At 40.2% G+C, this 14,375-nt stretch overlaps 1 protein-coding gene across 12 annotated transcripts in view; it reads left to right on the forward strand.

The window, feature by feature from the left end:
• Window positions 1–14,315, forward strand: part of LOC129770059 (hillarin) — a 65,817-nt gene extending 51,502 nt beyond the window's left edge. For all 12 annotated transcript variants that reach the window (XM_055772666.1, XM_055772660.1, XM_055772663.1 and 9 more), the window contains exons 5-12: window positions 10,058–10,174; window positions 10,240–10,901; window positions 10,965–11,048; window positions 11,108–11,466; window positions 11,523–11,797; window positions 11,863–11,976; window positions 13,898–14,061; window positions 14,147–14,315. In XM_055772666.1, coding sequence (XP_055628641.1) covers window positions 10,058–10,174; window positions 10,240–10,901; window positions 10,965–11,048; window positions 11,108–11,466; window positions 11,523–11,797; window positions 11,863–11,976; window positions 13,898–14,061; window positions 14,147–14,288 — 1,917 coding nt within the window. In that variant the 3' untranslated portion in view covers window positions 14,289–14,315. The remainder of the gene's footprint in view (window positions 1–10,057; window positions 10,175–10,239; window positions 10,902–10,964; window positions 11,049–11,107; window positions 11,467–11,522; window positions 11,798–11,862; window positions 11,977–13,897; window positions 14,062–14,146) is intronic.
• Window positions 14,316–14,375: the final 60 nt, after the last annotated feature.

Genomic DNA, 14,375 nt, shown 5'->3' on the forward strand with positions numbered 1-14,375 from the left:
ACTATTCCGAATGTGCTCCCGTGGCCGAATGGTTAGCGTCAAACCTAACTAATGCTTGCCTTGTTCATGCTAATAAAAGAAGATGACAAAAGCCAAGTGGAGCCGTAATTTTCGAGATAAAGGGGTGGTCCAAATCTGAGAGAGAGGAGCCAGCTCGCATTTGTTGTGATCACCCTTATGTCAGCGCAAACCAGTCACGGTGAACCAAGGGGAAGTATTGAAATATGTAGAAAATTTCAACATGACATTTTTTCGCAAGACATTTTATGTGAAAATAATTTTGACGTCGGACTACATCTTTCACAATAAAACCGCTTCGCCGGTTGAAAGAAATGGTATGATAACCGCTTCATTCGAAAGATAAAATGTCTACGCGTTATATGCTTGTTACTTATTGATCCAAAAACTTGTTTCAATAGCTCAAAAATTGTTTTGAAAGCAATCTATTGAAATCACAAAAATCTATATATAATCAGGTGCCAGCTAGGAAATCCACTCAATTATAATTGTACAGCGGTTAGATCATTTTGGAACATTTACTGCTGCAAAAAAAAAACAAACTTGCTGCTGTGAAGAAGGCGACCATCAAGAAGAAAACTGCTGCTACTGCTGGTGTGGCTGCCCGAAAGCAAAAGTCAAATAAATCCTTAAAAATCGCTGCATGCAAGCCGAAAACGCCGAAGCCATAGAAATCAACAACAACTTCGAAAAAAACTATCATCGCCACACATAACGCACAACACGAGAGAAAACAAGATAGTGTTTTCAGCAAATCAAATCCAGTTCTTTTCAGAAAGAGTTTATCAAATACTGCGGTTAAATACATTCTTTTTGTAATTTTTACGATCAAGTGTGATCAACGTAAGATTACAATGAATCTCGAGAAAGACAATTCATTCCTGCTCGACACTCGCACGAACAATGTTCACTCATCAACGTCACAAACGGGAAGTGGGTGTTGTGAGGGAGGGCAGAGTGAGCACAACTGATTGGAAGCGACAGATATGTTGTGTATGGGAATTGGTGTACAAATTATATCACACATAAAGGGGAGAAAGAATCATGACCCTTTTAGTTTTGTGGACAAGACTTATTGGTTCACCTTCACTATCGGTCAATTCGATTGGATCTTCAGTGATACTATTGCCTTGATAAGCGACATGCATGTCAAATTTAAAATTTGTATATGAATGGTCCATCAGTGATGGGCAGGAATATCATGGCAAAGATGACGAGAGACTGGTAGAATAATTCTCATCTTCATCCGAATCGTGATCACTGCCTGTTAAAAATGTAGACACAGCATCCTTTTTTTATTTCCATCGGACACAAACAAAATTCCCTCAAAATGCACCTGAGAGAAATCAATGTTAACTCTTTTCATTGGAAGATTAGCACTTATTTTATATATTCCACATACGTTGCATATTCAAATTGCATCGGAGAATATACAATCATCGCCCACATTGCAAAAATCGATTCATTGAGCTTGCAGCAATAGGTCAACCTGGAACCAGTGAAAGAATGAATGAATTCGTGAAAACTGGATGAACGATCGGAAAAAGTCACAAATGAGCCAAAAACACCCATAAATTCACACAAGATCTCCACCGACAGACAGATCATAAAGATCAGTTTGCTTCTTATTTCGGATATTGTTTTAGAAATCATCGAAATAATTCTTTAGGGCAACCATATCGAAATTATCAAAAGTAAAAAAAAAAACTTTGAATGGGCCGATGCTGCTGGAAGCCATGATGTGGGCTGACCTGGTACATCTTTTATTATTTCCTACCTGATCAGTGTTCAAATTTTTTACCCCCCATATATTCCTTTTAGACGCAGTCCTAGGTCAAAAATCAAATCGGGGATAAAAACGCACAAATGTACTCACAAACAAAGGTTGACAACAACTTGCTTGATTGAAATTGTCAGATTAGAATTTTCTTGATGAGAATGCGTAAAAAGAATAAGAAGAAAACAAACTATCTGTCATTCAGCTGGCTCCTCTCTCTCAGGACCAAATCACTCCGTATGACCAAATCACCCCGAGTTTCCCTATATGCGTTGCTACAAATGCTCCAGGAGCCAGTATGTTCTACCGAGTTGGAAGTCGAATCAGTGTTGCCACATTTTCATCTGTACCGGAAGGTGTAAAAATCTTTTTCATCTTTACTTTTTCTGTACCATCGAAAATATTTATCCCATTTATTTATTGCGGGCTCATTAGCATTTTAGCAGTAAAGGAGCCGAATTTTAATCGTGTACATGTCACATGGGTATCATATCTATAATTAGCACATTACACAGTTGCCATTCGCCAGTATTCCTTCTATACCATTACATATGGTACATTCACACAGTAGCCATTTAGGCGTAAGAGTATTCTTTCTGTTCTTCCATTATCCAGTTAGACCACCGGACAGCGGAGACAGTTGATTGATCATTGTTGAGTTATTTATAGAACAGCAGGCCGATGTGTCTTGCAGAGCAGAGCAGTTGTATGGATGAATCGATCTTATTTCGACCGTGGATCGATCTCCATCGCTGATGATTGTTGCGTGGACGTAGCTGTTCTGTAACAACACAAAGATGGTCAAATGAGGGCCCTGAGTTTTGAACTCACGATCGATCGCTTACTAAGCGAACGCGCAACCAATGTGGCTACGGAGACCCCCTATCGAAAATATTTGTTGCAGAAAAAAACTGTTCATTTATTTTCTACAAAATATTACATTTACTTACTATAATTACAAGCCTCGAATCACTCGTGCGTTTGATTAGGCATTTTTTGTTCACCAATCCTGTAAATGTTCGAAGTAAGTTTGCTTATGAGATTTCCTCATAAGCAAACTTACTTTTAGGGCAGGGAATTCATTCTGTTCCACGAAAAAAAAACTGCTACAAATCCTTAAAAATCATCTGCCTCCGCAATTTATTGTTCTGATAGTTTCTACTGATGCTGCTGCAAACATAAATATTCTTGCCGCTTTTCAAATAACCAGATTTTTATCACAGTTCTACTGAAATTCTATATTATTTCTTTCAGAAATCTCTGTCGCAATCTGTACCATTCAAAATATGTGTTCCATAGAAAAATCTGTTCGAAAAACATTACTCGAGTCTCAAATTACTCATTTGTTTAATGATTGTTATACTTGTTACCACTCTTGTTAAACTTTGACCGCATCAGTAATCAAAAGTTTCGAGCTGCCCTATACTGTTTGCTTAGAATACAAGAGTGTCATCATTGTTACTTTGTCGATTTAGATGTTTAGTTTTGTTGTTGCTATATTTAAAAAAATCATTCGACAGTAACTGCGGAGAGTATTAAAATGCGAGCAAACTGTCATTTCTTTTCAGGAAATCAAATTTTGTCTTTACGGAGCAATTTGATATTTAGGCACGATATTCATTTTCTATAAAAAAAACTGAAAACGCCTTTTTGATGCTTGTTACACTGGGGATATTTTTTCGGGATTTAACATTGCAGCAGCCTTGAGGGACCAATCATCGAAATGTTAGCCTGTTTCTCTCTGTTTTTCCAACTTCTACTTATTTGGATGGCACTAACTTTCCCAGTGGAACTTTTGCCTTCTCAATGCGTCATTTTTATAAGTAGTACTTAGTTGAGATTTCTATGCCGAATAACACGCCTTGAATGTGCTCTGGAGTGGCGAGCTCTAGAATACGCGTAACCTCAGTGCAAGTCGGAAAAAATTTCGCTGACGAAAAATCCCCCGGCCAGAACGGGAATCGAACCCGAACCCCCGGCATGTTAGGTGGGACGCTAGCCACTCGACCACGTGAGCACCTTTACCAACTCCACGTGTCCGAAAATGACACATTCAGAATATGATTTCAAATCCAGATGGACGAATCGGCGCACAATGAAGAAATTCACAAATTTTGAACAAATATAACATGGTTTTGGGGGGGTCTTCGTAGCCACTTGGTTTCGCGTTCGCTTAATAAGCGATCGATCGTGAGTTCAAACTCAGGGCCCTCAATTGACCATCTTTATGTCCATACAACTGCTCTGCTCTGCAAGAAACATCGGGCTGCTGTTCTATAAATAACCCAACAATGATCGATTTCAACTGTCTCCGCTGTCCGGTCTGCTGAACAATGGAAGAACAGATAGAATACCCTTACGCCTAAATGGCTACTACAGTGTAACTTACCATAATGTAATGGAACAGAAAACCTAACGCCTAAATGGCTACTCTACTACTGTGTAATTTACAATTTATAGAAACATAATTATATGCACATGTACACGATAAAAACGCGGCTCTGTTACAGATAAAATGCTAATGAGCCTGATAAATAAATAAATGGGATAAAAAAAACATGGTTTTGTGGAATTCTGTGATTCATAACTTTTACGAAAGCCTGCTTATTTTATAGGAACGGTAATTTTTCATGCTATGATATGTCAATATTTTCTAGTAGTTGGAGGTATCATCATAATCACATAAGTGTCCGGATTTAGATGCATTATGATATAGATGATTTGTTTTAGTTGCACAAATGTATCCTCATATGCGGGTGGAATGATGTGTGGATATCCTATTTTCTCCGATAAGATAACTTTGTCACGTAATATTTTTCAATTGGGTCCTTTTTTTACTAACAATCTTACAGCAATATTATTCTCGTGGATGCTAGCATAAAAGCATTCAAATCAAATATCTCGAACAAACGGGTATAAGATATAACTTTACGACACATCAAGTGGCATCTTATCTATCAGATGTGCGGCTTGACTTAGCTTGACTTGACAGCTCACCTCAAGGGTGTTGCGCCGGAAAAATGTTCAGCTCTTATATAAAGGTTCAAAGAAACGCCATATTATGTAGCACTCTCACTTTCATTAAAAACGATTGTTCCTCATGGTACATGGACCATGAAATATCAGTAGAAGAGAAAATGCAACAACAACAACAACAACAGCTTCTTGTTAGGAAGCAAATAACTTAGCAGCAAATAAGGCATTCGAGGAAAATAATGGAACAAAAACAATATAACTTTGCTACATGCTCGAATAAACACAACTCGGTTCGTTCAGAGATGAAGAGTCTAGAAGTAAGAGCTTTTTTTACTATTTTTCATGGAGTATCATGGTCAGATGTCCACGGATATACCAAGCAGCGTAGCCACATTTAAATCTGTACCAGAGGGGTTAAAAATCTTTCTCATCGTACTTTTTTTCCAAAAATCTATGCCATCGAAAATATTCGTTGTAGAAAAAAATCTATTTTATTAGCATCAAAAAATACTCATTTATTTAGTACAAATACTGCATTTACATTTGCAAGTCAATCTTGTGTTTGATGATGCTTATACATCGGTTTTCTGAATCTAGACTGCATACTATAACTGCGTTTATAAAAATTTTCGAGCTGCCACCACAATGTTTGATCAAATCTTTTGATCTCAAAATAGGGTTAATCGTATCGTTGCTGAGCCGATTTCGAAGCTTATTTTGTTCTGATAATATTCAGAAAAAAAAATCGCTCGACAGTTGCCGAGGAGTGAGGAATAGTGAGAACGTTACAAACATGGAATCGTAGCGCCGAAAATGCGAGCGAACCGTCAATTCTTTTTAGGCATCCAATTTTCGTCCACCAATCCTTCACATACTCGTCTCCTAAAACTGTGATTTCCTTACGGAGTAATTTTACCTTTAGGATACGAAATTAATTCTCCAGATCTTGTATATTCTCATCGTAGAACCGTGGAAACGCCTCAAACACATTTTACCTGAATTACTTCGAATTATTTAGTCCTTTTTGGGCCCTTGGATATATATACGGCCATATATACGGTCTGTGTTAAGTCAGACTGGACCATGTGACATTTTTATGATTTCGAGAAAAATGAACTTGAAGTTTGGTGCGATAGGGGGTTTTCATTAAGCGCTCAAAACAATGTCAATAAGTTATTCCTGCTGTACGCGTGCTGTACAAAATGTTTAACCTAATGCAATCAATTTGAATTTTGCGACATGGTCCCCTCTGACTTAACACCGACCATATGTCCCTCAAAAAATGCTCAAGATGGTCAGGGATTTTCTCACATGCATAACTAGCACACAAAACCAGTGAATGATATGTAGGGGAAAAAGGGGGGAATTTGGACCACCTAAGCAAATCGCCTAATATTTCCAAACCAATACGATTTAAATCAAAAATTTCACATTGTATACTGAGCTACACTTATTTTCTCTTAATCAATAATGTTTAATCAGTGTATCAAGCTTCAAACTACCAAATATATCATAAAATAAAAGAGATGATTTTTGGACATTAAAATTTGATGCGGGGTGATTTGGACCGTCTGTGAGGTGATTTGGTCCAGTGTGTGTTTCATCGAAAAAAACATACTTATGTTTATGTAATGTATTTTGGGATAATGTTACGATCAGTAACAGTGTTTTGGGATCGATACCAGGTGTCTTGGCCAGATTCCAGACCAGAAAAATTGGATTGACACCATCTCGAATTCTGCATGAAACTTTTCACTGTTGTTCGAGCATTTTCAAACACTTTCGTTGTTGGTCAAAGAAAATCCGTTCTTGATGGCCTGACTTGCTTTTTCAAGCTCCTCCTTCTTCCAACTTTGTCTGCCCATCCTCTTTTTGTAATTCCGTGACATCTGGAAACAATTAGATTAAAGAAAAGCCTCAAACCTGTAGGACCAATTCACCCCACAGAAACGTGTCCATGTCACCCCACACAACATGCAAAAATTAAAATCCAATTAATTTCATTCATTGTTATCAAACTTATAGTTTCGCTGCATCAAATTGTTCCTCTTCTGTAGACGAACAGACCTTTACTGCAATACACGAAAAGTTTGTTTAATCAGCGGGAAAAACCTTAAAACCACGATCGGAAAACTCCCATTTTTTTAAAATCAAAGTGCTTGTTGTTGAGCCGTACTTTTGGAGATCAAGGGGTCCAACTCACCCCGTGTTACCCTACATTTGACGACTACTAGATCTGGGCAATCGAATCCTTTCAGACGACGATAAGAAATTCCGTCCTAATGAAACTGATCAATTATTGCACCTTAATGTTGCTTTGTTCAAATGTAAGAAATTTCACATGCGCAAAAAATCTGTACCAATCTGTACTTTTTGACGAATATCGGTACTTTGTACCATACAGGATCTGTACTAAAAATATCGGAAAAATCTGTACCTTTCCAGATAAATCTGTACGTGTGGCAACACTGATACCAAGGCGGGAGTTAAGAAGTATGAAATGTCGGAAAAATCTCCCATCCGAAAAAAAATTGGTGACTTGAAAATAGTTTAGGTAGACATCATTAAGATTGGAAAATACGTTCGAATTCATTTTTCATTTTGAACTAGAATTCGAGAATTAAAACCTTACATACTTCTAGTTTACATGATAAATACTTACCAGGATCCGAAAAAACACAAAATACCACCGAGAAACAATTAATTTTCTTCAAAAATCGGTTGAAACAACACTCGAAACAGCCAAAACGAGGAACTGGTCCTGAATTTTGTCGCGTCTTTAAGTTGTTAAGTATGCTTAATACGCAATTTTTATGAAAGACTATTGTTTTAACTACAGATGTTACAAATTTCTTCGAATAATGAATTATTATAAATGAATTGAAGCACAGTATTGGATCATTTTTTCTCAAAGTTCTGTCACTTTCTTTTTTTGCTTGAGCAATTTATCTCAATGTTTCGTCCGACACTGTAGCATCCTTTCCCTCCGTTTCCTGCTTTAGCTTCAGCTGCAGTTTATGATCGCGTAGCACCGTCGGACGACCGGAACCAGACTTTCGTTCAGTGCTCTAATTTTCTCCAAAGTGTAAGAATATTATAGATACCGGAACGGGCGTATCCGGCGTAATGAACGAACATCATTGACGATCATACATAAAACTCCAGGTGATTGAGGTCCGGGGAGCCGGGACGGCAGATAGTTTTATCGAATAAATCAGTCAAATTCTGTCGACATCGCGCTTGGATGATATTCGCCATATGAACCGGTGTGCCGTTCTGTTGAAAGACGTAATGATCCTTCCCGTAGAGATCCTGAAGTGCCGGGGTCACAACCTACTCCAGACCCTCGGTCTTATAGTACGTGGCGTTGATTTTAAGGTTTTTCTCTATAAACACCAGTGAGAGCCTCCCACCCCTGGATAAGGCCCCCAAACCATCACCGACGCGACGCTCAGGAATCGCGGGATGTTTATGTGGGACGGGGAGATGCTGGCCAACGTCGGCGCCCACAGCAGATCATTTTGGACATTGTGCGACTGTTGCAAGACAATGATTTTATCAACAGGAAACACTAATGTCTGACCTGCATGCCGCGAAAGTATCAGTTTGGCTCTGTCCGGTTTCTTCTTCGTTATAGCCTTCGTTACCCCATGAACTTTGCTTTTCTTGTACAGCTTGTATCCCAGATCCGTCGTCATGATGATGTGGGCAGTAGCGATCGACATATCCAGATCAGCTGCGGTCTTCAGGATCGAGCGGTTCGTTTTTCGACGAACCCGCTCCCTTACCACTTTGATGGCTGCTGGCGTTGACCAAACCCGTTTCCCGGTATCAACGGATGGTGGTATAGATGAAAGTCCGCTTTACCCCGTAGGATTTCAACCGCCGGAATATGTCGCCGGGTCACTCAACTCTCGCAAACAACTTTACTACGACGTCGCAGTACTCCTTCATCGCGCGCGGTGAACAAATGACAGCAAGTCGACACCGCGCGTCGGTTAGCCTATACATGAGGCTAAAGCTGACATCAATACCAATTCACAGAATGCACATGGTGTGCACCTACACAACGATGAAAAGTTGTATTCGAACTTATTAAACACCCTGTACAAGTGTTAGGCGGCTCTCACACCGGAGTAATAAGCAATTAGCAAGCAGCGATACGCAATATGGAACAGGCAACATATTTTGTTGTACTTTGCATACTAAAGCAATTAAAACGCCTGATATCATGCGAACAATCTGCTTGAAGAACGAAACTTGCCAAAGTATGGCTATACGAGCGACATGGTACGTCGTGTTGCTAGCGATATATGTTGCTCTACAAAGGCGTTAGCGATATCTTATTGCGACGGTATGCGAGGTCAACAAAAATCTAATGAAAAAACCTATTGGCGATAATATTGATTATTGCATGTTGCTAATTGCTAGTTGCTTATTGCTCCGGTGGGCGAGCCTTAGTTGAAAGTATTAGCCTTACACTTTGATTTTTTTTGTGATTAAATTTAATTAGTATTTTATATTATACTAGCTAACCCGGCAAACTTCGTCCCGCCCATTTACTTGATTAATTCTCGAATAATGCAGAAATTTGTGTTTTATTTGTATGGCAGCCACCCCTAAGAGAGGGGGGAGGGGTATCTAACCACCATAGAAACATTCATTGCACCCTAAAGTTTTCATATGCCTAATTTGGTTTAATTTGCTTGATTAATTCTCGGGTAATGCAAAAATTTGTGTTTCATTTGTACGGCAGCCCCCTCTAAGAGAGGGGGAAGGAGTATCTTAACACCATAGAAACATTTATTGCATCCTAAAACCTCCGCATGCCAAATTTGGTTTCATTTGCTTGATTAATTCTCGAGTAATGCAGAAATTTGTGTTTCATTTGTATGGCAGCCCCCCCTTTGAGTGGGGGAAGGACTGTCTAACCATCATAGAAACATTTATTGCACCCTAAAACTTTCACATGCCAACTTTGGTTTCGTTTGATTGATTAATTCTCGAGTAATGCAGAAATTTGTGTTTCATTTGTATGGCAGCCCCCCCTTAGAGAGGGGGGAGGGGTCTCAAAATATCACGAAAACCTTCCCCGGCCCCAAAAACCCCTACATACCAATTTTCATGTCGATCGGTTCAGTAGTTTCCGAGTCTATAAGAATCAGACAGACAGACAGACATCATATATATATATATATATATATATATATATATATATATATATATATATATATATATATATATATATAGATAGATAGATTATATATTATATTATTTTTATTACAGGCTCGCGAGGAGCAGGCGAAGCTGGAGATGAAACATAGAAAGGAAGAGGATGATTTGTATAGGAAATTCGCAAGAAAGCGTGAAGAAGAAGATAAGAGAATGCAGAGTGAATTGCAGGTAAGAGGAAAAGACACAATTTCACTTGAGAAAGCTGCGAAAATAGCTCTCATTTGTACTTGTAGGATGAATGGGAACGGGAACTTCAACGACTAGCTCATAAATTCGAAAAAGAGATGACTACCTCACGACGCACGAGAGAAGATCAGAGCATTCTGACTTTGAAACACGAACAACAAAAAGAAGATCTGGAGAAGAATATGACAATTCGTAAGACAAAGAAAAAAGAAAGTCTGACAAGAAAACTGCTAGAACACGAGCGCTCAGAAACTGCGGCCTTAGTAGACCGTCAGTCTAGTGAAATGTTAGAACTCATCAGTGCTCGACGGAGTGAATATATGCAAACCGAGAGCATATTTTTGGATGATGAATTCACGGAAGGCACGGTCACTTTGGAATATCCGCTGGTTGCACCGAAACCCGCTCCGCCAGCACTCAGCAAATTTCAAATCTACAATGATCCCGTTGAGTTCCACGACGTCGATCAAATTGCTATCACAGTTGCTCAAGAAGACCAAAAAACTTTCACCGACCTTGTACGGCAGCTAGTTGGGCGATGTACCTCAGATATTGAGAAGGCGCGTACAATCTTTCGTTGGATCACAGTTAAAAATCTCAACACAATGACATTTGACGATGACCTACGAGGCGATACTCCCATGGGCTTACTCAGAGGCATCAAATATGGTACAGAAAGTTATCATGTTCTTTTCAAGCGGCTATGCAGGTTTGTCCGAAGCATACGAGCAAAATAAAAAAATCCGAAAAAAACAATGAGTATATTTTCTAGCTATGCGGGTTTACACTGTGTGGTGGTCAAAGGTTATTCAAAAAGCGCGGGTTATCAGCCAGGTGTTAAATTTCAAGATTCAAGGTAATTGTAATATCGTACGCCATAAGTATTAAATGTCCTCATTACTACCACTTTCACAGCCATCCGAAAAACTCTAGATTCCGCAATTCCTGGAATGCTGTATACGTCGCAGGTGCGTGGCGATTCGTACAATGCAATTGGGGGGCCCGTCATTTGGTCAACGCGAAGGAAGCACCGAAAAGCGGAAAAGGTAAAAATGACAGCCTGCGGTACGAGTACGATGACCACTACTTCCTGACGGATCCACGTGAATTTATCTACGAGTTTTTCCCGCTACAAGAAGATTGGCAACTGCTCAAACGTCCGATCACTTTGAATGAGTTTGAGAATCTACCCTTTGTGAGGTCGCTATTCTTCCGGTATGGGCTCCATTTTGCTGATGAAGGATACGGTGCCGTTGTTTATACTGATGATACTGGTAAGATATTGAGACTTTTTGAAACAGCATTACTCTACAGACATTTCTACGATCAGGTGCCGCAACTGTTAGAATAGCTATGCCGTCCGACATGCAAGGCTGTCTGATATTCCATTATAATCTCAAGTTCTACGATAGTGAGGAAGATTCATACGATGGGATATCACTGAAACGCTTCGTTATGCAATCTGTTATAAGTAATATCGTAGCATTCCGAGTACATGCGCCCTGTTCAGGGGCATTTCTGCTGGACATTTTTGCCAATGCCGTTACACCTCAAGAATACCTTACTGGCGAACCGATGAAATTCAAAAGTGTGTGCAAATTCAAGGTATATTTATCAAACGAGTTATATTTTTCAATAAATTAACTTCATATTTTGTTGCTTTATTTTAGATTTGTTGCGAAGAATTACAAACAGTCATGGTTCCGCTTCCAGATTGTGCTAGTGGCGAATGGGGACCAACCAAAGCAACAAGACTTTTTGGTTTGATTCCAATTACTCATCAAGTATGTATCCTGTCCAGTTTCTGTAATTGTCATATTTTTTTTTATTTATTTATTTTGGCTTAACGTCTTTACAACATGGCTTGATGATAGTTGTCCGACATTCTTGCAACACTTGGGTACTCGCAGATCCTCCTCGAGTATTGTTCAAGTTTCGTGCCCGTAGAGGACGACCGGTCTTATTAGCGTTTTATTCAGGGAACATTTCGCACGATTGCTAAGTCGGTTAGACCTTAAGTGTTTTGGAGATCATAGGTGCGACTCCCATTGATAATGCGTCTCCGGATCTCGCGGCTGGTATTATTGTCAGACGTCAGACGCGTTGATATTCAGTCCAATTCTCTCTGCTTCGTGCTTAAGTCTAGTGTAATGTTCAGCTACCGTCTCAAATGTTCTGCCGACAACGTCTACGTCATCAGAGAAGCAGATAAATTGACTGGATCTATTTAAAATCGTACCACGCAAGTTAAACGCCGCTCGTCTCATAACAACCTCTAGCGCAATGTTGAACAGTAGGCAAGAGGGAGCATCACCTTGTCGAAGCACTCTGCGGGACTCGAATGAATCAGATATTCGCACACAGCACTGTATTCCATCCATCGTAGCCTTAACCAGTCTTCACGGGGAAGCCGTTTCGTCCATGATTCTCCATAGCTCTTTTCGTGTTATTGAATCGTATGCGGCTTTAAAGTCGATGAATAGATGGTGCGTAGGGACTCTGTACTCACGGCATTTCTGGAGGATCTGCCACAAGCTGAAGTTTTGGTCAGTAGTAGACCGACCTTCGATGAAGCCGACCTGATAACCTCCCACGTATCTGTTTGTCAGTGGCGATAGACGACGGAATATGATTTGGGAAAGCACTTTGTAGGCGGCATTCAGGACGGTGATTGCACGAAAGTTTTCACAGTCTAGTTTCTCCATTTTTTGAAGATAGGGCAAACAATCCCATCTTTCCACTCCTGCGGTAGTTGTTCTGTTTCCCGAATTCTGAAAATCAGCCGATACAGATTACTAACAAACTTTCCGGGCCCATTTTGATAAGTTCCGCTCCGATGCCATCTTTGCCAGTTGATTTGTCGTTCTAGCTGTTTGATAGCATTCCTAACTTCACCTATCGTTGGGAGTGGTACATCTTCCTTATTTACTGCACCAACGTAATCGCTTCCATCGTCTTCTAGGTCCTCTGCCTGTACGCCATTCAGGTGTTCATCGAAGTGCTGTCTCCACCTTTCGGTCACATCACGTACGTTCGTCATCCTTATTCCGACACATTTCTGCTCGCGGCACGAAGCCTTTTCGGGATGCATTGAATTTCTGGTGGAACCTTCGCGTCTCATGAAAACGGTGCAGCTGTTCGAGTTCTTCACGCTCCTCTTTCTGACGGCGCTTCTTTCCCCGGAAGAGTTGGGTTTGCCGTCTCCGCTTCTGTCTATATCGTTCCACGTTCTGACGGGTAGCTTGACACTGCTTTCTTCTCTTGTAACACTTGCCGACACTCATCATCGAACCACTCGTACCGTCGTCTTCGTTCCACGTGTCCTAGTTGCTTGGTGCTTTAGTGGTGCGGCTTGCAAGGCCTGCGACCAACCCCACTATCTCGCAAGAGGACTAGCTGCTTTACGTCCCGAGAACCACCAGGACTGGACAAACACGCTTATAGCGGCCTCAGTTCGCTTAGAGGAGCTGTTTCCGGGATTTTGTGGCTTGTCTTGGGGACTGGCAATGCCCAATGCTCATCACACCACACCCTAGACAGTTCCCCTGAACCAGTGCAAGCCAGAAAAACGATCTATGACAATAGTATTTCTGACCCGAACGGGAATCGAACTCGAAGCCCCCATCTTGACAAGCGCCACGGTTACCACTAGACCATAGAGACCACAATTGTTTTCATAATTTAACTACCTCGAATTGATTACAGGAGCCGTTGATTTTTGCTGGTCGTGGAATTGAGCTACAATTCCGGATGTCACGCCCGTTGACAGACTTTATGGCAACTTTACATAAAAACGGTATAGAAGAGAAGAAACTTTCGAAGTATGTACAACACAACGTGATAGGCGATACAATTACGTTCAACATCAGGTGAGAGCCAACAAAATATCGTAGCAAAATGGTTTCCGCCTAAGGTTTTTATTCTGAAACATATTTTTCATTCGTTCCATTTTAGTTTTCCACAAGAAGGCCAATATGGTTTGGATATCTACACGAGAGAAGTTGGATCTATCTCTAATAACAACAACTCCTCCAGTGAAAAACACCTGCTTACCCACTGCTGCAAATATTTGATAAATTCTTCAAAGCGGAACTAGAATAAAATGTCGAACCACGTTCACTTATTTGAAGTTTTCGTTGAATTAATTTGTTACTTGTTCTTGTAAATATGCTAACCAAAAGTT

This window comes from Toxorhynchites rutilus, chromosome 2 (genome assembly GCF_029784135.1).
Source record: "Toxorhynchites rutilus septentrionalis strain SRP chromosome 2, ASM2978413v1, whole genome shotgun sequence".
Taxonomy (NCBI): domain Eukaryota; kingdom Metazoa; phylum Arthropoda; class Insecta; order Diptera; family Culicidae; genus Toxorhynchites; species Toxorhynchites rutilus.